Below are 23,975 nucleotides of genomic sequence, written 5' to 3'. Positions count from 1 at the left end.
GGAGAGGGTGCAGAGGAGGTTTACCAGGATGTTGCCTGGTATGGAGGGGAGATCCTATGAGGAGAGGCTGAGGGATTTGGGATTGTTTTCGCTGGAAAGGCGGCGGCTAAGAGGGGATCTTATTGAAACATATAAGATGATTAGAGGTTTAGATAGGGTGGATAGTGATAGCCTTTTTCCTCTGATGGAGAAATCCAGCACGAGGGGGCATGGCTTTAAATTGAGGGGGGGTAGTTATAGAACCGATGTCAGGGGTAGGTTCTTTACCCAGAGGGTGGTGAGGGATTGGAATGCCCTGCCAGCATCAGTAGTAAATGCGCCTAGTTTGGGGGCGTTTAAGAGATCCGTAGATAGGTTCATGGACGAAAAGAAATTGGTTTAGGTTGGAGGGTCACAGTTTTTTTTTTTAACTGGTCGGTGCAACATCGTGGGCCGAAGGGCCTGTTCTGCGCTGTAATGTTCTATGTTCTATATAGAATCACAGAATTCCTACAGTGCAGAAGGAGGCCATTTGGCCCATTGAGCCTGCACCGACAACAATCCCACCCAGGTCCTATCCCCGTGATCCCACATATTTGCCCTCCTAGGACAATTTAGCATGGCCAATTAATCTAACCCGCACATCTTTGGACTGTGGGGGGAAACTGGAGCACCTGGACAGTCACCCGAGGCCGGAATTGAATCCAGGTCTCTGACGCTGTGAAGCAGCAGTGCTAATCACTGAGCCACTGGGCCGTGTGTTGGCAAAGATTGAAGTGGCTGGGTTAGGTGCGGGCTTCCTGGCTGCCATCTCCTGCAGTAGCTGTGGAACAAGTGCTGGGGAGCAGTATATATGCAGCTCCCCAGTGATTGATTCTTGTGGCCATACAAACTTCGGTTCATGAGGCTCAAATTTGGGTCAGAAATTATGTGGGAGCTGTCGGCGGGATTCACTCTTTTTCTCACTGGAACCAACACCCTGTCAAATTCTGGTAAGATCGCCCTCAAGACTTGGCAGTCACTACAAGTATATAAAAGCAATGTACATTTGTATTCCCAGAATTTTGCTTTGTGCTTATGGAATTCATTAATGAAAGTTTAAAATGATACCCTAAGTGGGTAGAAAATATACTTGTAAAGTTTTCTCCCAACGCATGCAGTAAATAACTTCAAAAACGTAGCCTTAAGTATCTTCTACAAATTAGTTTACAAGTGCTAAACACATGGAAACTCATTTGAGCTAAGTATGAGTTTGAATTCTCACTCAATTTCCTATCTACACTCCTTATTTTAAAACATTCAACTCTTTATTCTTTAGCTCTTATCCTGCTCAATTTATTTCAATTTACTTTGTTAAAGAGTTTCTCCTGTTATACTGTTTCTTTCCTTTTCTCTTTTATTCATTGCCCCAGTTGGTAGTGAGACTTCTGCAATTGCTTCTTTCAGTCATTTATTTTTCATTAAGATTATTGATTTTTGGTGCATTCATCAGTTAGTCTAGGTATGTGACTGAGAACACAATGTATAAGGTTGATGACAGGACCATAAAGTTGTATCTATAAGAACTTTAGTTTATAACAAATTTCAACAAAACATTTCACAAATGTTTATCTCTTTAAGCTCATTAGACCTGTTGTTCTTATGACCATGATATTTATTGGGAGATGTGGAAGGTATGGGGAGGCTGAAGAACCCATTAAGACCATGGAAGTCCTTCAGACTTGATGGCAGGTTTTTATTGACATTTTTTAGTTTCTGTTTCTGCTTGGCATCCAGCCAATGGACTCTGAATGATGGCTGGGATGCAAAACCAGCAAAAGAAAGCCTGAACCAGTGAGCCTTGGTGGTGGTCCACTCCACTTGAGGGAAGAATGGGTCTTAGGAAATGATATTGAATCAGGGCTGTCATATGGAGGCTGTGATCTGGAGAAAATAGGCTGCAACTGAGCAAGGGGATAATGAGTTGCAGTTGGGAGAGTGGGGGGAAGAGAGATTGACAATTGGAGGGCTGGTAATGGAGGAGCCTGACAATCGCTGCTGGAGAGTATAACATTTTCCTTAAAGAGCTGTTCCATCAAGGAGTATGAATAAGACATCACATTGTGTAGCCAACAGCTTCCTGAGAAATGTGCTCAACAAATGACTTTTAACTTTATCTTCCAATTGCTCTGTAATGTCCTGTCTTATTACTGTGGAACAGTTAGATACCCCATTATCTACCTTTCAGGCACCCTTTACTGTTCCAGATAAATTGCCACGGATATTTACTCAGCGATAGCTTTAGCATCCTGCTTGTGTGTTCCCCAGTCAATCAGAGAGGATGGTTGGGATGATGCACCACATCATTCAATAGAAGGAATTCTATTTAAAGCGATCCCATAGGGGTCACAATGGCAACAGTGATTGGAGCAATAAAAAGGAAGCTACTGGAATTTGGAAACAAGGTGAAGGAAGGTTGTCCCTCCAAATCTCGGAGTCATCCCTGGAGGTAATGATGGAGTAAGAGTTTTAACAACACCAGGTTAAAGTCCAACAGGTTTATTTGGTAGCAAATGCCTTTAGCTTTCGGAGCCCTGCTCCTTCATCAGATGGAGTGGATACCTGCTCCCAAACAAGGCACACACAGACACAAAATCAATTTACAGAATACTGATTAGAATGCGAATCTTTACAGCTAACCAAGTCTTAAAGATACAGACAATGTGAGTGGAGGGAGCATTAGGCACAGATTAAAGAAATGTGTATTGTCTCCAGACAGGACAGCCAGTGAGATTCTGCAAGTCCAGGAGGCAAGCTGTGGGGGTTACCGATAGTGTGACATGAACCCAAGATCCCGGTTTAGGCCGTCCTCATGTGTGCAGAGCTTGGCTATCAGTTTCTGCTCAGCGACTCTGCGCTGTCATGTGTCGTGAAGGCCACCTTGGAGAACGCTTACCTGAAGATCAGAGGCCGAATGCCCGCTGGAGTGCTCCCCCACAGTAATGATGGATGCAGAGAAGTTCTCATCCCCGAAGACGGCAGGAAGAGGCCAGCCAGCCAAACCAAGGAGGCACGGTTACAGGGAAAAGGCAGAAGAATGGGGTTGAGTAACATATCAGCCATGATCAAATGGTGGAGCAGACTCGATGGGCTGAATGGCCTGAGTCTGCTCCTATATCTTATGGTCTTTTGGTTTCAAGTTGCAGACATGATGAGCAACATGAGTGTGATTTCCAGGACCTGGATTGAGTGCTGTAAAAGGCTTAATTACTTCATTCGGTCCAACCAGATGAATGTCATCCCACTCTGAGTTGGCAGCCATCACTCTGACCACCCTAGCATTATTCTGCACCATACACCTTTGATCAATACATTTGCTGTTACATACATTCCTTTCTCTCCAGCCCACTCCTCAAATTCCCACTTCAACAGACAACATTCAGACTACCTCTCATCCTATTGCCCACTGACAGCTATTTCTCACAGTCATGCCCTCAAATGTTCTCATTCCATCTTCAACACCATTACTTCTCATGCTCGTTACATTTTGCCTTTTCTCATTGCAGAAGAGAACCCACAACTCCAGGGAGGGATAGAGAACTGTAGTGAGCCTGCCACCATGGTCATCATGACCATAATAGAGGAGTAAACGTTGAGATTGGGATGGTGGCAGAGGTACTAGCCATTGGCAATGGAGTGATGGGAGTGGCACAGAGACCTGGTGACAGTATAAGATGAATCATTGCCACTTGGCACTTAACTGTCAATCACATTGAATTTGATTTGATTTATTATTGTCACGTATTAGTATACAGTGAAAAGTATTGTTTCTTGCGCGCTTTACAGACAAAGCATTCCATTCATAGAGAAGGAAACGAGAGAGTGCAGAATGTAGTGTTACAGTCATGGCTAGGGTGTAGAGAAAGATCAACTTAGTGCAAGGTAGGTCCATTCAAAAGTCTGATGGCAGCAGAGATGAAGCTATTTTTGAGTAGGTTGGCACATGACCTCAGATTTTTGTATCTATTTCCCGATTGAAGAAGGTGGAAGAGAATAGTCTAGGGTGCATGGGGTCCTTAATTATGCTGGCTGCTTTTCTGAGGCAGTGGGAAGTGTGGACAGAGTTAATGGATGGGAGGGTGGATTGGGCTACATTCACAACCTTTTGTAGTTTCTTGAGGTCTTGGGCAGAGCAGGAGCCATACCAAGCTGTGGTACAACCAGAAAGAATGCTTTCTATGGTGCATCTGTAAAAGTTGGTTAGAGTAGTAGCTGACATGCCAAATTTCCTTAGTCTTCTGAGAAAATAGAGGCATTGGTGGGGCTTTCTTAACTATAGTGTCGGCATGGGGGGACCAGGACAGATTGTTGGTGATCTGGACACCTAAAAACTTGAAGCTTTTGACCATTTCTACTTCGTCCCCGATGATGCAGACAGGAGCATGTTCTCCACTACACTTCCTAAAGTCGATGACAATCTCCTTCGTTTTGTTGACGTTGAAGGAGAGATTATTGTCCTCATTGATACCAGTATATGAACTGCCATGATCTTAACTAAGTTTCAACCCCATTTACCTACTTTTAGCACTAACTTGAGTCTTTCATCTCCCACAGGTCTTTTCCAGATCCTAAAGGAGATGATGACAAACCAGCCAAGGAGTGCTCAGAGAGCAAGCATTCTGAAGCTATACTGTCACATGCGCATCCTCCACCAGTGCAGATACACATACTTCGGTGAGTCATGTATTCCAGATAGATGGGTTGGCACAAGGTTAAGAGTGCATCACATGCAGGAGTAGGTTCTGGAGACAGGGACAGTGGTGGAGGGTTTCCCTCAGAGGTAACTGGGCACTGCTGAAGAGATCAAAGATCATGCACAAAAGGGAACAAAGGGATACTGGGATGACATCAGGATCCTAACCTAATATCACATTTAGGGGATTTATTTTCCCATTCAAACCTGCCTCACCTTGCCTGGGAAACCCCCGCCCCCCCCTTTCCATTTGTTTGTGTGATAGAGTGTGCAGACTCTTCAGATGTAGGGCAACACCCCATTTACCAAAGTGCAGAGAGCTTATGGACATGTTAATGGAAAATAGGGTTGACTAAATTTAAGCAGAAGTACTGGATTTATGCAGCTGAAACTATCAGCATATTAGTACTTTGCTATGCTTCCTGCTGGTTGTCCAGGCAGAACCACCATACTCATTAAGCTGTTGGTTTACAGGCTGGATTACATATCATGGTTAAAGTAGCCATGATGTGGAGATACCGGCATCGGACTGGGGTGGGCACAGTAAGAAGTCACTAGGCGTTGTGAGACTTCTTACTATGGTTTAAGTACAAAACTAGTTGTGCAGTTACATGCATTTCACCTATTAATTAGATTAATAGAAATGTTCAAAATTATAAGTGTTTTTTGTAAAGTAAAGAGGAAGGCCTTTAGGAGGAAGACACATAGACAAAGAGAATAGATTTAAGATAATTGACAAAAGGATCAGAGGCTAGATGATACAAAAAGAAATCAATGGACTGGTCAGGGGTAAAAAGTGGTAAATGGAGTTCAATCCAGAGAAGTGTGAGGTATTGCATTTGGGGAGGGCATCAATCGATGCACCGATGGGCCTTTTCTGCGTTCTCTGACACTTCGACTCTATCAAGTCAGGAGAACGCACAATAAATTGTCAGATTTGAAATGTGTTGAACAAAGGGATTTTGAAGTGCGTGTACATAGATCCTCTAAGGCAACAGAACAGGCAGATAAGGAAGATATACGAGATACTTTCCTTTATTAGCCATGGTATAGAATATAAGATGATGTGGAGATGCCAGCATTGGACTGGGGTAAGCACAGTAAGAAGTCTCACAACACCAGGTTAAAGTCCAACAGGTTTATTTGGTAGCAAAAGCTACCAAATAAACCTGTTGGACTTTAACCTGGTGTTGTGAGACTTCTTACATAGAATATAAGTGCAGAGAGGTTATGATAGAACTGTATAAGACACAAGTTAGGTCACAGGTAAAATACAGCTTGCACCATATTACAGGAAGGATGTGATGTGCTAGCGAAGGTACAGAGGAAATTTATGAGCATGTTGCCAGGAACTACAAGGGAAGGGCAGGCTGAGGGTGGATTCTTTGGAACAGAGGAGGCTGAGGGGGAGACTTAGTTAAAGTATGTAAAATTAGGAGCCACCACAGCTCTTTTCTTTTCAGCGGTCTTAGATCCAAAATAATTAGTAGAAGAATCAGAGGCAGTTGAAACATAGAAGATGGAGCAGGAGGAGGCCATTTGGCCCTTCGAGCCTGCTCCGCCATTTATTACGATCGTGGCTGATCATCCAACTCAATAGCCTAATCCTGCTTTCTCCCCATAACCTTTGATCCCATTCGCCCCAAGTGCTATATCCAGCCGCCTCTTGAATACAAACTTTCCCATCCACAGAGCGGTGAGGGTCTGGAACAAGACCCTTTTTAAAAAAAAATTGTAGAGGCAGAAACCCTCATTATATTTTAAAAATATTTGGATATGCACTTGAAGTATACTGGAAAGTGAGGACAAGCTATGGCACAAAGCTCAATGAATTGAATCGCATCATTTGCCATAAATTTATATGATCCTATGAGGATAAATTGTTGTGTTAGGCTCGGGAATACACTACCTGAAAGGGTGGTGGGAACAGCTGTTACAATTACACTTTGAAAGTTACTATAATTATTAACTTGCATGCAACCACTTAAGCATATAACACTCACCTACCCATTCACCCTCTTGCCTACCTACCAACTTGCTTACCTACCTAATTACCTGCCTATCGGCCTACCCATTCAGCCCCGCATCTTGGTGCCTACACATACCTCAAGCTATTCAACTGTGGCAGACATATCACCTCATCACAGGACATAATGGATATTGACATTCTTTCCTCTCTCTTGCTGGAAAAGGGGCACATAAATAGAAGACAACAGGGCAGAACTTATGAGAAACAGGAACACCTGTATTTCTTGAACTCTATGAATGAAAAGTTGTCCTCATCATTGGGCCAGCTGCGACAAGGTCCTGGACTGTGGTGCTACTAAGAACACTGGGGACAATTGGATCTTTCTACTTATGCCCTTTCTCAACTCTCATCTTGCTGCAAGACATGAAGAGCAAGCTACATGCATAAGGTGTCACCATGGACCTATTGCCTTCCATCGCACTTAGCCATCCCTTAACCCAACCCTCCCCTTCTAATTTTCTGCTTCTAGACACCCAAGATCTGCCACCTACCTAACCACAACAGCCCAAAGAAGAAGAGAGAGTTAAACAGCACAGCACGAATGAAGATGTCCCCTCACATTATTTGGCGCACACATCCCTCAATCTCAGATACTGGCAATGTATATACCTTGGAGACTATAATAAATGTGGGTGGCATCTGTTTGTGCTGATACACCGGGCTTAAATGGAGAGATCATCGTTTGAACATGGGTGAGGGTGTCTCCCCACAAAAGTGGTGTACCAGACATTAGATGGGAGAGCCCAGAGAGATTGTGGACCAGACAATAGGGAATGTGACCTGCAGAGATTATGAGCCAGATATTCAGAGGCTAGAGAGAATGACTGTGCAGGGAGTTTATGGGTTGGACATCACTGAGGGTTAATAGAGAGATTATCACTTGGACATTGCTGGGGAGGTTCAGTGGGAGATTGGTGAGGGGTCAGAGACTTGGTGGGATTCGCGAGTCAATCACAGGAAGGGAGAGGTCGGCTGGCCAATCATATTTGGGGAGGTGGGGTGGGCCTATTGTTTGTGGTCAGGTTTTCCCATTTTACAATTTTTAAACCCACGCCTTTCTGTCTTCTGTTCGTCCTGGGGTGGGGGAGTTAAACTTAACTTTCCTTATGATTAATAAGTTAGCCTGCTAGACTGGGGGAAGCAATCCTGCTCCTCCTGACCTGCAAACAATGCAGGAAAGCCTGATCAATCCAGCCATTTTCAGTCCTATTCAGCTGTTAGGTTTTCAGGCCTGGGAAACTCAGCCCCCATTGTTAAACCTGAAGCACAAATAAAATCTGAGTCAGGCAGTCTAATTATAATAATGAAATGAGGGACACACCTCTAGACAGGAGATTAGACATCTACCCCTCAACTCACCTCTGCTAAAACTAGAGGTGGCTGTGATTGGATTTCCCTTTCTGAAATTTTCAAATCCACACCCATGTCCCAGTGGCTCATACTGGGTTAAATTAATCTCAATGACAGAAAAGTGAAATGTTGTGTTACAAAACACAGCGACTGCGGTGTGAAAGGGAAACATTACAGTATATTTTTTGAATTTTTGAGATTTAGTAGGAGGCCATTCAGTCCAATATCTGTGCTGGCTCTTGTGATAGCTATTCAAAAATATCTTGCTTTTTTCCTTTCTTTGTTGAGATATTTACTCTTCCTTTAAGCAATGCAATTATCTTAATTTCAGCCACTCCCAGCAGCAAAACATTACATTCTCGAACGAGTCTGTGTACAGAATGTTCTTTTAACTGTTTGTCTTCATGCAGATTTTAAATTGATAGCTCCTTATCCAGTGGAAATTATCTTTCCGTTTTTACTGTATCAGGACTCTTTATATTACCTAAATTGAACAGTAATATTTATAGCTCCTCAGTTGTGTAGGTTATGAAGTCTCTCATCGCTTCATTGCTCTTGGTAAAGATTTGCTGGATGTTTGGTGTTATATTTTGAGTATGGGAAGGAGAGCTGACACCCTGGGTTTAGCTTTTTTAACTGTCTTGTGGAGAGCTGCACAGAAAAGGCAAGAAACAATTGACATTTCTTGCTGATCAAGTCGCAAATTGTCTTAAGGGAGGTTTGACTAAGTTGACTGGTTTGAAGCAACCTAAATGAGCAGGCTGATTACTGAAGTTAATCTCTTCAGCAATTTGTCCCAGGCCAAATTTGTAGAGTTGTGAGTCATTGCTGCTGGCTGCTGTTCGTCAGGGTGGTTGGTGCCTTTCTGGGTTCTATCCTGGAATTCATCTACTAGAGGTCAAATTAGGTACTGTTCATAATCTTGGACATGCTTGACTGACTTCCAGGCAGAGACTGCTCGGTGTCATGCAGTCTGATTGTGTTGGTCAATACCTTGCTATTGCAGTCTGCATAAGATTATGTAGTAGTTCTGAAGCAGCAACGTTGTCTGCCTCCTACAGCTTAAATAATTATGCAAGGAATTGAGACTAATAGGCAGTGATGTGTCTGTGTCTCTACTACTGTCTCATGGGTAAAGTAACACTTAAATTTATCAGTGGAGGTTGTTGGGGTTGATTCCTCCATGAAAGATGCAAGCACTTTTCAAGCCTCAGGTATGAGATTTTTTTCCCTTCTGCAAGGGTACAAGTGGCAGGTATGGAGATTGGACTATTCCAGCATTCACTACAAGTTTCAAAATGCTCATTCATGCCAAAAATAAACTCAGTAAAGAGTATGGTGCATCTGTCATTGGAACAACATAAATGTATTCTACTTTCTTTTAAATCCTTTTTATCTGCTTTTCTCATCTTTTTTCCATTAATTTTCTCTACCCTCCTCTCCCAAGACAGTGAGAGAAAGCAAGTGATAATCATAGAGGCAATAAAAACAATCAACCCTGAACAACAAGCAGGAGGGGATTGGGAGGCATCAGCAGATTAAAGATTTAAATTGGATATTATGTCTTCTGATTCACATAAATTAGAAATAATCACAGTTTATACTCTAAATGCTGGAACTTCGAGTATTTTTCTTTCTGCTCTCCATGTGCTTAGTAAACCGAATGGGCTGATATATTGTTACTCGGCACATCATGACTGCTGTGCTGGCACCCCAGATGTGCATTATCATAACAAGCTCTATTACAAATAATATAATATCATATCTCTTTTTCTTAAAATAAACACCACCACCTGGAAGTTCCCTTCCAAGCCACACACCATCCTTACTTGGAAATATTTCACCTTTTCTTCACTGTCGCTGGATCAAAATCCTGGAACTCTCCCCCTCATAGAAACCTACACCATAGGACTGCAGCAGTTCAAGAAGGCAACTCACCACCACCTTCTCAAGGGTAATTAGGGATGCGCAATAAATGCTGGCCGAACCAGTCGCACCCATATACCAAGAATGCATTTTTAAAATGCCTCTATGTCAATATAACTATTCCAATCATGAACATTTTTACATATAATATTGAACAAAAGAAGATTATCAGTCAATTTTTATAATTGAACTGGACACTTCAAGAATCTTTTACAGCTTGTTTTATTTTTCAAAGATTCCCATTCACAGTTTTGCTTTGGTAGTCAGGATATGTGCCCCTGACATGGATTTCATCGCTCTTGATGGTGCGTTGACATGCTGCATCGGTGATATGCATATTGCTCCTGGTGTTATAGGAGTTGTGCCTGATGTTTCTGATGTTGTGTGACTTGCTGCTGACATTAATGTTGCACCGCTTGTTGGTGATGCTGGTGATGTTATCTCACTGGTTAGTAATGCTGCTGCTGTTGTTCATGATCTTTTCTGCTTCTCCAGTCAGGAGTAGGTCAAGTATTGCCTCTCTTCCTTCTTGTTTGCTTTCCGGTTTTAGTCTCAGTGACATATGACCTTGGAGTCTCAGCTTCACCGACAATGTTTTGCTGGGTTCCAGGTTTTCATGATTGGAGCCTGCACGTGTTCTTTCAATGGCTTAGACAGGGATTTAGTATGCTCATTGAAGTGCTGATCTCCTAATTCTGCATCCGTGAGTTGTCGTTTCCTGGTCATTTGGAGGGAGTGCCTTGCTTGGCAGAATTTTCTTATACTTTCTTCCATTCAGCAGCTTTGCAGGTGATTTCATGTCAGCCTTGAGAGGTGTAGATCAGAGTGATAATAAGGCATGGTTTGGGTCTTTGTTTGTCACTTGGTATTGCATGAGGGTTCTCTGGACTGTCTGTTCGTGTCTTTTTTGGGTAATGTGGTGATGGGGTAATGATACTGAACCCATACTGTTCAGCAAATTACTAAAATTCTCTGGAGGTAAATTGGGCTCCATTGTCACATATAACACTATCAGAAATCCCTTCCTCTGTTGTGATATGACAGACTTGCCTCCTTGCATACTACTTCTTTAAGTTTATTGAAACCCCCTCTGATGTGACTTTGACCACTGGTTCTCAACATCTACTTTAACTCTTGTAGGTTTGCTGTGTGTTCTGCCATGTAAGATATGAAAGAATTCATGTCTTGGATCAAGACAAGGACATTTCTCAACTCTTGTCTTTTGTCTTTCATCTCAGAGATGCCTATCCTTTTAAGGACTCAGCTTGACTCCATCAGGTGTGTACACCATTCCAAAGAGCTGGCATTCTGTCACCTTCACAATGCAGCACTTGTCTGTATTTAGCTTGATTCCAGTTTTCCTGGTTCTTTCCATAGTTTCAAGTAGGTGGTGGTTGTGATCTATTTTCATCCACACCATCAGCTATACCAACTGCCTGTGTTTGCATCTTGTGAATGTCACATTTACTTTATGCTGGAACACATTCAGGCTCACTCTAAGGCAAATGGTAGGTACAGGAATTTGTACTGACCAAAGGATGTGTTGAATGTTGTCAACAGTGAAGATTCCTCATCAACCTTCATGTTCCAGTAACTATTTCTGTCATCAAGCTTATTGAAAACTTCTGCCCCTATCAGTGCTGGTGTGATCTCTTCCAATGTTGGAATGGGGTAGTGATTCCTCTTTATTGCTTGATTATGCTCTTTGGAATTTGCGCAAGTTCTTAGCTGTCCAGTTATCTCCTCTTTCACCTCAAAGAATTTTTACCAAGTTTGTAGACCTATAGCGATCAACTTTTCTTCCACCTCATGGAGATCTCTTTCAAGCTTTCCTCTTAGTTCTTTTGGTGAGGGTGAATCACTGGCTTCATTGCTGGGTCAGTAGTGATATGATGTTCAAAATTTTCAAAGTATCAAACTATCTCATCAAAACACTCGAGATACATTTGTACCAGATTTTCCTTGCTTCTGATTGTAATGACTTTAACGAGGCCCACAATGTGGCCCTCTTAGAATACAAGCTCCCTGATTAAGGCAATAATGGCACAGTGATGTATATAACTGGAGTGTCAGGGTTACTGGGATTCTGGGTTTATACCCCTTACAAGTACCTGTCTGAGTGTTGCTGACTATGTAAATAAATCTAAGTTTGGGTGAAGGGACACTGGCCTTGGAGGAGTTATTTCAGTGGAAACAAAGTAAAGCACGACCCTGAAGGAACTCGCTCACAACAGTTGGCCTAAGTTGGGGTAAGCCATTCTTATGCATCATGCCTTTGTTTGGAAAACTAAACTCATTCGATCCTGCTATCGAAGACTCGGCCCAATATGTGGAATGCATGCGTTACTTTTTTTGGGCAAATGACATTATGGCAGACAAAAAACAATGGGTAATTCTCCTGACAGTCAGGAGAATTACCCATTGTTTTTTGTCTGCCATAATGGTGCTTCAGCATTTGCTGTTATTCGGAGTTTAACTTTCCCTGAGGCACTGGATACTAAAACCTTTCAAGAATTGACTGAACTAGTTAGACAATACTATGACCCCAAGCCACCTCTAATTCTGAAATGTTATCGTTTTTACTTGGTGATCCAAGATCTAAGGGAATCTGTTACGGGTTTCCTAACTAGGTTAAGACGACTGGCGGACGAATTTGGTTTAACCCTTAACATGATGCTTAAAGACCGTCTGGTATGCAAGACTAATAAAGTAGCTATTCAAAAAGGCCTATGAGCTGAAGCTCAACTGGACTTCAGATAGATTCCAAAGCTGGCCTTATCATTGGAAAATGCTGCAGTGGAGGATATGAGTTGCAAGGTACCCCAACGGAAGTGGACACCCATGCCAGTTCGACTGAGTGTGGGAACCACCACTTGAACACAGGTGATTACATAGCCTCACTCCGGAAGTATCTTGATACACGTAACTCCAGGTCGGCCCACAGCACTGCCCCAAAGCAAAGCCAAACTTTGACCAAACAGTTACAAATCCCTTCAGAATCCCGCTCAGTAGCGTATTGTAATTGTTGCTGAAATGCGGAGTCGAAATGGCAAAGGGGTTCTACAAGACCTAGATTTAGAAAAACAACCCATAGACCGGTATCCAGGGAGGTCCACCTACATTTGATTTGGAACCATTAAATTGCATAGCGATGTCCAAATCGGATCCAATCAAGATAAACGTATGGTTAAATGGACATTCGGTACGAATGGAGGTCGCTACCAGTGTGGCCGTATCGGTTGTTGGAGAATCAGTGTGCCATAAAATTCGCTCTGGCCTCCAGCCCTTAATTTTACTCAATTAATACTCCAAAGAGCCTTTACCAATACGCTAGATTGCTACCTGGGGTACCGTCAGCTTGCCCATTCTTCCAGCAAACAATGGCAAATATTTTACAAGGCCTACCTCTGGTTGCTTTCTATCTGGTTGACATCCTCATAATAGGAAAAACAAATAAGGAACCCCTAGAGAGCCTTGAGGCAGTTCTAAGTCGATTTTCCAAGGCTTAAGAAGGGAAAAATGTGTATTCCAGGCCCCCCCAAGTAACCTGTCTGGGCTACAGAGTAGACAAGTCTGCTTTGCACCCTGTCCTCCAAAGGGTGTAATCAAAAGCACCCCAGTTCCCACGTCCATCTAGGAGTTAAGATCATTTCTGGGATTGGTAACCTACTATGGGAAATTTATAAACATCCTGGCTCCATTTCACCAACTACTAAAAAAGGATCAGGCTTGGGAGTGGTTTTCCAGTATATCCCTGGTTTTCTATGAAGGAAAGCAACAGCTTTCCTCATCTAACGTTCTGGCATATTATGATCCCAGGAAAGCAATATTACTGACCTGTGACACATCCCCATATGGCATCCAGGTGGTATTAGCATATAGGTGGCCAAATAGAGAGGAACGCCCAATTGCGTACGCTTCCTGGACCTTGGCTATCACAGAACACAAATACGCCCACATCAAAAAAGAAGGGTTGGCAGTGATATTTGGTGTAAAATAATTTCCACTAGTACCTTTATGAACAGAAATTTGTCATTATTACAGACCACAAGCCACGACAGGGAATGCTAAGAGAGGACAAGGCGGTCCCACCTATAGCATCGGCCAGAATCCAGCGGTGGGCTTTATGACTGGCCGTCTACAATTACCATTTGGAACACACTTTGGTCCGGGGGATCTGGGTGTCCTGGCACATGAATGACTAAAAGTTAGTATGGAGGTACAGCAAGTGACTAGGAAAGCAAATGGAATGTTTGCATTTATTGCAAGGAGAATTGAATGTAACAATAGGGAAGTCTTGCTACAGCTGTACAGGGCCTTATTTAGATCTGATATACAGTTTTGGTCTCCTTACTTAAGAAAAAATTCTACTTGCATTAGTAGCATTCAGAGAATGTGCACTTGACTGATTCCTGGGATGAGGGATTATATTATGAGGAAAGTTTAAGTAAGTTGGGCCTATACCCATTGGAACTTAGAAGAATGAGAAGAGATCCTGATAGGATTTGACAGGGTGGGGGCTGAGAGGATGTTTCCCCTTGTTGGGGAGTCCATAGATAGGGGACACAGTTTAAAAATTAGGAATATCCCATTTAAGACTGAGATGAGGAGAATTTTTTTCTCTCAGCGTGTTGTTAATCTGTGGATTTCTCTTCCTCAGCAAGCAGTGGAGGCTGGGGCATTCAATATATTCAAGGCTGGATTAGATAGAGTTTTGATCAACAAAGGTACCGAGCATTATGGAGGGTAGACAGGAAAGTGGAGTTGAAGCCACAATCAAATTAGTTATCATCCTCAGGCATACCTCTTATTCTAAGCATATGTCCTCTGGTTCTTGATCTCCCAGCTAGGAGAAACATCCTTCCTGTATCAACCTTGTCAAGCTCTGCAAAAATTTTGTATGTTTCAATGAGATAGCCTCTCATTTCTCTAAATCCTGGAGAATACAGGCCTGGTCTCCTCAATCTCTTCTCATTGGACAAACTCCCCATCCCAGGAATCAGTGCGGTGAACCTTTATTGCACTCCCTCTCTGGCAAATATATCCTTCCTTAGGTAAGGAGACCAAAACTGAATGCAGTACTCCAGGTGCTGCTGTATACAACTGCAACAAGACAGCTTTACTCCTTTATTTAAAGCACCTTGCAATAAAGGCCAACATGTTATTTGCCTTCCTAATTCGTATATTTCTTATAGAGCTAGCTGCTTCTGTTTTCCTTTCATTCCTGGAAATCCTGATCCCTGGAAAACCCATGCAGCAATTGTGGATTTCAAATTGGTCTCCGAATTACATTATAGGAACCCAATTTACATATGTTAATTGAGTGCTCCATCTCACACAATGAGGCACTTGGATGTCTTGATAGCCACTCCATAAAAAAGGCAGTAATGAGGGCATCATTTTTTGAGATCATATTTCTCCCATGTTATATTGTTATATAATCCATAAAGAACTAGAAAAGCATTGTTATGAGAATGCACATGCTAGGTGCCCTCATTTCTGAATTATGACCAGAGGAGAAGGAGTGCGATTTCCTTCTCCTCCCAATTACGGCCTGTCTACCCCTCCTGATTGCTGAATAGCCTTCCTGCATCCCCAGGCCCTATCTGATGAGCTTTACCTCCTCCAATTACCAGGGAATGCCCAAGTGTTCCTTGCTTTGGCATCTTACTACAGATGTGCTACCCTTATGCCCTTCAAAGTCAGTGAAACATTTTTTGAAATGTAGTCATCATTGTTATGTAACAATTTGCAAACATGGCAGCCAATTTGCACACAAAAAGACACCTCCAAAGCAATAAGCAACCCAAGCTTCAAATGGAGCCTTGCAAAATCAAGGCTAGTTACATTTGCAACTATGAGGGCCAAAGTACATTGTAGTCAATACATTTATGTTCAAAACATCTTGTGTTTTTAGGGCTGTCTATTTTAGCTCTTGCAGTTAACCAATCTCTTTTGAATGTAAATAACTTACTTAGCTAAATTGGCAATTTGTTGTAGACAGCTTTCTAGTGCTAGGGCTTGTGGTTTGGGCCTGGATCCCAAATTGGCCTCTTGGAGTTTGTGATTTGTGTCAACAATTACACTACACTTCCATGTCCCTTAGTATGGGATTTCATATACTTTTTGGAGCCTTCCATTGCTAGAAATACCATTTCTGGCAGTGTAGGAATGTTCTTAAGGGTTTTTTCTGATTTGTAGTTCTTTAACCTGATTGATTTGTACTATAGCAATTTAGTAACTTGTATCTGATTCAGCAACTAAATTTCTAGTGGGCAATATCATTGGTATAATGAACACAGGAAATGCTATTACAAAAGCAAATACAGCAGATGCAGTTCTGTAGAAAGGTCAAATGGACTTGAAACGGTAACTGTGTTTCTCTCTCTCCAAATCCTGCCGGAGCTGCTGATTCATCCAGCATTTGTTGTTTTAATATGTAGGAAACGTTGTGTTAGCATTTGCTCATTTGTATTTGAGTTGAGACAGATTCATTTCATTTAGAGTCTTTCACACAAGTTAAAATCTGGCTGGTTCCAAACTAGGCTTAAGAATTGAAAGGAGCATATGCTAACCTGAGTGTTAATTAGAAACTCACAATATTATTTCAAATCTAGAACTAAACATCACAAATGTCCATTGAGTACACAGTGTAACCCAATACCTGCTTACATTTGCCATTGTGCATGTTTGTAATGCAAGGCAACATTAACATAGTAAGTGATGCACACCTTCTGAATTTGTTTGTTAGTCATTCTCCCTGATGAAGACATCTCTGGCAAGGCTGGCACTTATTGCCCATCCCTAGATACCCCTAAGAGGATGGTGGTGAGTCCTTTTGGCTGTTGCATTCCAAGTAGTGAAGGTGGTCCAACTATTAAGGATGAAATTGCAAGCTTTTGACCCTGCATCAATTAAGGACTGGCAATGTATGCCCAAGTCGGTATGGTGTGTGACTCGGCAGGAAAATTTGTGATTTTTAAAGAGCATATCTGCTGCAAACGCTGTCAAGTGCAATGCTTTGCTTTGGAGTGAAGCAGAAGTGATACTGAATTGGGTTTTATTTTTAAGGAAATATCATCCCTACAACCTTGTGGATTATGTATTCCCCAATATCTTTTCTTCATTCAGGAAGGAAATGGTCATGATCATTTAGCTACCATTGCAAGAACGTATGAGATAGGAGCTGGAGTAGACCAGCAGAAAGCCACAAAAAAAGGTATAAAGAAAAGTAAGATGGATTATGAGAGTAAACTAGCTCAGAATATAAAAACAGATAGCAAAAGTTTCTACAAATATATAAAACAAAAAAGAGTGGCTAAAGTAAACATTGGTCCTTTAGAGGATGAAAAGGGAGATGTAATAACTGGAAATGAGAAAATGGCTGAGGCATTGAACAGGTATTTTGTGTCGGTCTTCACAGTGGAAGACACAAATAACATGCCAAAAATTGATGACAGGAAGGCTATGGCAGGTGAGGACCTAGAAACTATCATTATCATGAAAGAGGTTATGTTGGGCAAGTTAATGGGGGTAAAGGTAGACAAGTCTCCTGGTCCTGATGTCCTAAAAGAGATGGCAGGGGAAATATCAAATGCACTAGTGGTAATTTACCAAAATTCGCTGGACTCTGGGGTGATTCCCGCAGATTGGAAAACAGCAAATGTGACACCACTGTTTAAAAAAGGAGGTAGACAAAAGGCAGGTAACTATAGGCCGGTTAGCTTAACTTCTGTTGTAGGGAAAGTGCTTGAATCTATCATCAATGAAGAAATAGCGAGACATCTGGATATAAATTGTCCCATTGGTAAGACGCAGCATGGGTTCATGAAGGGAAGGTCATATTTGACTAATTTGGTGGAATTCCTTGAAAACATTACATGTGCAGTGGACAATGGGGAACCTGTGGATGTGATGTATCTGGATTTCCAGAAGGCATTTGACAAGGTGTCGCACCAAAGACTGCTACATAAGATAAAGGTGCATGGTGTTACGGGTAATGTATTAGCATGGATAGAGGATTGGTTAACTAACAGAAAGCAAAGAATGGGGGTAAATGGGTGTTTTTCTGGTTGGTGATCAGTGACTAGTGGTATACCTCAGGGATCACTGTTGGGACCGCAATTGTTTACAATTTACATAGATGATTTGGAGTTGGGGTTCAAGTGTAGTGTGTCAAAATTCGTGGATGACACTAAGATGAGTGGCAGAGCAAAGTGTGCAGAGGATGCTGAAAGTCTGCAAAGGGATATAGATAATCTAAGTGCGTGGGCGAGGGTCTGGCAGATGGAGTACAATGTTGGTAAATGTGAGGTCATCCATTTTGGTAGGAGTAACAGCAAAATGGACTATTATTTAAATGGTAAAAAAATGCAACATGCTGCTGTGCAGAGGGACCTGGGTGCCCTTGTGCAGGAATCTCAAGGAGTTGGTTTGCAGGTACAGCAGGTAATTAAGAAGACAAATGGAATTTTGTCCTTTATTGCTAGAGAGATGGAGTTTAAAAACAGTGAGGTTATGTTGCAGCTGTATAAGGTGCTGGTGTGGCCACATCTGGAGTACTGTGTACAGTTTTGGTTTCCTTACTTGAGAAAGGATATACTGGCACTGGAGGGGGTGCAGAGGAAATTCACTAGGTTGATTCCAGAGTTGAGAGGGTTGGCTTATGAGGAGAGACTGAGTAGACTGGGACTATATGCATTGGAGTTCAGAAGAATGAGGGGAGATCTTATAGAAATATATAAGATTATGAAGGGAATAGATAAGGTAGAAGCAGGGAAGTTGTTTCCACTGGCAGGTGAAACTAGAACTAGGGGGCATAGCCTCAAAATAAGGGGAAGCAGATTTAGGACTGAGTTGAGGAGGAACTTCTTCACACAAACGGTTGTGAATCTGTGGAATTCCCTGCCCAGTTTTATATATTTGTAGAAACTTTTGCTATCTGTTTTTATATTCTGAGCTAGTTTACTCTCATAATCCATCTTACTTTTCTTTATACCTTTTTTTGTGGCTTTCTGCTGGTCTACTCCAGCTCCTATCTCATACGTTCTTGCAATGGTAGCTAAATGATCATGACCATTTCCTTCCTGAATGAAGAAAAGATCCAGATACAGTTGAGGCTACCTCATTGAATGTTTTTAAGGCAAGGATAGATAAATTTTTGAACAGTAAAGGAATTAAGGATTATGGTGAGCGGGCGGGTAAGTGGAGCTGAGTCCACGGAAAGATCAGCCATGATCTTATTGAATGGCGGAGCAGGCTCGAGGGGTCAGATGGCCTACTCCTGCTCCTAGTTCTTATATGGCCCATTGAGCCTGCTCCACCATCACAGAAGTACAGAATTGTTACAGTGCAGAAAGAGACCATCCGTATTGTCCTAGATGATCTCAGGCTTCAACTTCACTTTCCCGCCCATTCCTTGATTCCCTGGAAAACCAACAATATGTCCATCCCAGCCCTAAATATAGACATTAATGGAGCATCCAAAACCTTCTGGGACAGAGAATTCCAAAGATTCACAACCCTTTGAGTGAAGAAATTTCTTCTCATTTCAGTTCTCGGTGAACGAGCTTTTATCCTGAGACTGCGTTCTGAATTCTGTGTTCTTAATTCCCCAGCCGATGGAAACATCTCAGTGTCTTCAGAATCTGGTATGTTTCAATGAGATCGCCTCTTATTCCTCTCAACCCCAAAGAATATTGGCTGAATTTGCTCAGCCTCTCATCCTAAAAACTATCTCATATCAGGAATCCTGTTGCAATAAAGGCCAACATGCGATTTGCCTTCCTAATTGCTTGCTGTACCTGCATGCTAATTTTCTGAATTCCTTGTATGAGCACATCTAAATCTCTTTGAATACCAACATTTAGAAGTTTTCCACCTTTTGAAAAATATTCTACTTGTCTATTCTTACAACCAAAGTGAATAATCTCACATTTCCCCACATTATACTCCATCTGCCACCTTGTTGCCCAGTCATTTAACTTGTCTATATCTTTGCAGCCTTTCTGTGTCCACCTTGCAATTTACATTTCCACCTCGCTTTGGATTATCAGCAAGTTTAGACACATTACTGGTTGCTTCCTCTTTATCTCAGTCATCAATATAGATTGTAGATAGCTGAGGCCTCAGCACTGACCCTTGCAGCACTCCACTCGTCACAGCCTGCCACCTTGAAAATATCCTACGTATGCCTATTCTTTGTTTCCTATCCATTAACCAGCCCTCTATCCATAATAATATATTAGCTCTTGCAATTTCCTGATGGATGCCCTGCTAATATTTTGCTGAGCTGGTGTAAAATAGGCTGAAGATACATTGTAACTAGTTGTTCATATTGATTTGGTGGCATAAACAGGACAAAACAATTAAATTGATACATTACTATCTTGATGTTCTCGTGCACCAATGATCTTAAGTAACAAGAAATGTCCTGCCTGAGAAACCAATCAACTAAAAACATTTGGCAGGATTTTCCGGCCGCGCTTGCCCCAAACCCGGAAAATCCTGCCCGGAGTCAACAGACCTTTGCATGGTCCGCCCCCTCGCCCGCTACGATTCCTATGGCGGGAATCGTAGCGGGCGGAATGGGAAAATTCCACCCATTGTTTTTTTTTACAATAATCGCAAAGTTGCTCTTTTGAGAAATGCATCTGCCTCTTTTATTGCTGAAGCATTTAATCAGCTGTTTTCTCATTGAGTATCCCAGTGGGGTATAATTTATCTAGCTGTTCCAACCAGTTATCAAACATTCAGTGTTCAACCTTATCACTTTTTCTGCTTTCCATGAGTTCACTTAACTTTATAAAATAGCTCAGCTGCTTGAAAGCATGAAAGGTATGACACAGAGCCTCTCCATCTACAGTGCCATATAGAGAGTATTGGTGTGTCATGTGGTCCATTACCCATTGAATCAAAGAGTAATGGAGTATAGAACTTGCAGCTTTCGTTCTGGAGAAATTTATCTAATGGTAGACTGTTAACAATAATGGAGAGAACAACAGCACAAGAGATTTAGATGTGAAAGCACTGTTACTTGATTTGACACTTGCAATTATGAGTTCAGATGCTGGTACCACATGAACTTTAAAGGGAATGAAAGTCTGAGCAGGTACTTTCGGACAGCTCTTGCAGAGTGGAGGAGTCCCAGATGCATCCACCCTACCTCCTATTCTCCTTCCCCTTCTAAGATGGCCTCTGGATATCTGGCAGCAATGGCTTCCTCCTGAAGGTTGTGAAGAACGCAGCAGACCCAACAAGCTTGGCAACATAAATAGAAGTTTACTATGACTGTGACCTTTACAATCACTGGCAGTGCTGTTCTTGCCTGCCATGAGACTGCAGGTCCTCTTGAAGAAGGTGGCACAATTCTGTGATCACCTTCTTGTTGAATCTGAGGTATCACAGGCACTGCTTCTGGCTGAGATGGATGTATGAGAAATGCTATCTGAAAACCCTGAGTGAGTAGGGCTTTCTGTAGTGAGCCCCTGTACTGCTGTAACTTTACAGAGCTTCCCCACTTTGCATCATATGCTCTATTTGTTCGGCACATTGCTGACTCAGAAGCACTGCAACTATGGGTGGGACTTTTCTATTGATACTCTAAGTGGTGGGGAAATCAGCCATGGCATACCAGCATTGCTACCACCCTTCACAGCATGGAGCACCATGCTGGCTGCGCCAAAAGTCACCAGAAACACGGCACAGTCAACAAAAAAAACCTCCTAGTACCTGTACAACCAATGCTACGTTGCCCAGTTTCACAACGTAGATGCCTTCTAAAGAGATCTTTCAAGCTGCTCCGTTAGTTGCAAAGCAGTTACTGCCAAACAGAAGAATAAACGTTGTCACTGAAAGGACTGTAGTAGTTCAAGGAGAGCTCATGAATACAGTCTTGCCAGCACTGTCCACAACTTGAACACAAATAAAAAACACAAAAGCATTAGGGAGCTGTTTATATGAAGCTTGTAAAAAGACATTAAGGCTCATAGAGTTAATGGCTAGCTGAGATCATATTCACATGGAAATAGGAAGCAGATGGTGGAAATGGCTCTGTGGGCAGCAGTCATTAGTATGTTTCCTCTGTCTGTTCTGGGACCTTTTCTGTTTATAATGGGCGATATGAAGCAAGTGCATTGAGTACACTTATAAAATTCATTGATGCTGGCAAGATATGTGATGGTATAACCAGTGTGAGGGAGACTGAAATGCCAGTTGCAGGAATTAAACAGATGGACTGAGGAGCAGTAAATTGGTTTCAATGGAAGGTAATATGTACTTTAGAACAGCAAATGTATGCAAGGTGAAGGTTTGGTCTTTGGTATCTGTAAAAGATCCTTACCACCTCCCCATCAGCTTCTAAAGGCCTGCTAAAGAACCAGTGCTTTAGTCTTGCTTTAATTCACCCTACATTTTGCTTTTGCCCCTTGTTTTACGTCTATTCCTTTCCCATCACCCCATAAAACATTCTGAGACACCTCTGCATAGGTAAAGCATAGGAATGTGTTATAGAAAATGCTGGATAAACTCAGCAGCTCTGGCAACATCTGTGGAGAGTGAAACACATTTAACATTTGAAGTCTACCTGACGCTTCTACAGACCCTTCATCTGAGTGCTGTAGAAGGGTCAGGTGGACTTCAAATGTTAAATGTGTTTCTCTCTCCACAGATGCTGCCAGAGCTGCTGAGTTTATCCAGCTTCTGTTTTTATTTCAGATTTTCAGCACCACAGTATTTTGCTTTTCTAGAAATGTGTTATTTCTTTTCCCTCTTTCTACTTCCTTTTTCATATTTTCTCTTGCCTACGTTAATATTCAATAAAGGGGTGTGAATGTAGAAAATGGGGCATGTTGAACAAGAAGTTTCGAGAGCTGGCAGTGTTTCTGACAGGATAAATGGCTGTATTTTTGGATTCTGTTGTATACATGTAAACTGTGTGACCTGATTTGGCAATTCTACTAAAAACAGTGAACATGATTTCTCACCTGTCAATCTCACTCTGTGTGCACATCGAGGTAGTTAATGTAAAAATTAGTAAACCAGGGTGAATAGCTGGAGTTATGTAAAGGATTAAGTTGTAGTATTAGTAAAGGATAAACAGGATTAGGTCAGTCTCTGGGCACAGAGATATACAATGACCAGTGGTTAGATGAAGTGTGGAATTTTAATTGCTAGACCAGCGCCAACATGTCTAGAAGCCTGGAGGGGAGTGTGAATGGAGAAGAAGGTTCTCTGTAATAAATATCAAAAGAAGATAAGGAGGTGAAGGCTAGCAGCAACAGGCCTAGTCAGTCAGAGATGAAGAATGTCCAGAGAACAATGAACAGATAGTAACACTAATAAGCATGCGCAGGAAACCGAGATGATCCATGCTTCTGATTATGTATTACATAAAGCTACACAGAATCTACAGTGCAGAAACAGGTCATTTTGTCCAACCTATGTTGGGGATTATACTCCATTTGTTTCTTCCCATCTCAACCTATCATCACATCCTTCGATTCCTTTCTGGCTCCGGTACTACTTCATTTTAAATGTATCTGTTGCCTGTCTCACCTATTCCTTGTGGTAGCATGCTCCACGTTCAAACCACTTGGATAAAAAATGTTTCTCCTGATCTCCCTATTGGATTTGTTAGTGACTAACGCTAACAATTTATGGCCTATTATTAGTTCCTAGTAAGTTGGAGCCCATACAGGTGGAAACGTGTTCTCTATGTCTATGCTACCAAATACTTGCTCAGATACTGAAGCAGTCTGTGTCCGTATGCAGCAAGACCTGGACAACAAGCTTAAATTCTTTTTTATTAATTTATGGGATGTGGGCATTGCTGGCTAGGCCAGCATTTATTGTCCATTCTTAATTTCCCTTGAGAAGGTAGGTGATGGTGAGGTGCCTTCTTGAACTGCTACAGTCCCTGAGGTGTAGGTACACCCACAGTGCTATTAGGGAGGGAATCCT

General features: G+C 42.1%; 1 protein-coding gene across 1 annotated transcript in view; it reads left to right on the top strand.

Annotated features, from left to right (window-relative positions):
* The window catches only part of LOC144504735 (uncharacterized), a 117,131-nt gene that overhangs the window by 80,702 nt on the left and 12,454 nt on the right, over positions 1-23,975 (top strand). Inside the window, exon 3 of the mRNA XM_078230479.1 lies at positions 4,573-4,692. Coding sequence (XP_078086605.1) covers positions 4,573-4,692 — 120 coding nt within the window. The remainder of the gene's footprint in view (positions 1-4,572; positions 4,693-23,975) is intronic.

Source organism: Mustelus asterias, chromosome 15 (assembly GCF_964213995.1).
Source record: "Mustelus asterias chromosome 15, sMusAst1.hap1.1, whole genome shotgun sequence".
In the NCBI taxonomy this organism is placed as follows: Eukaryota; Metazoa; Chordata; class Chondrichthyes; order Carcharhiniformes; family Triakidae; genus Mustelus; species Mustelus asterias.
This window is presented reverse-complemented; position numbering and strand designations above follow the sequence as displayed.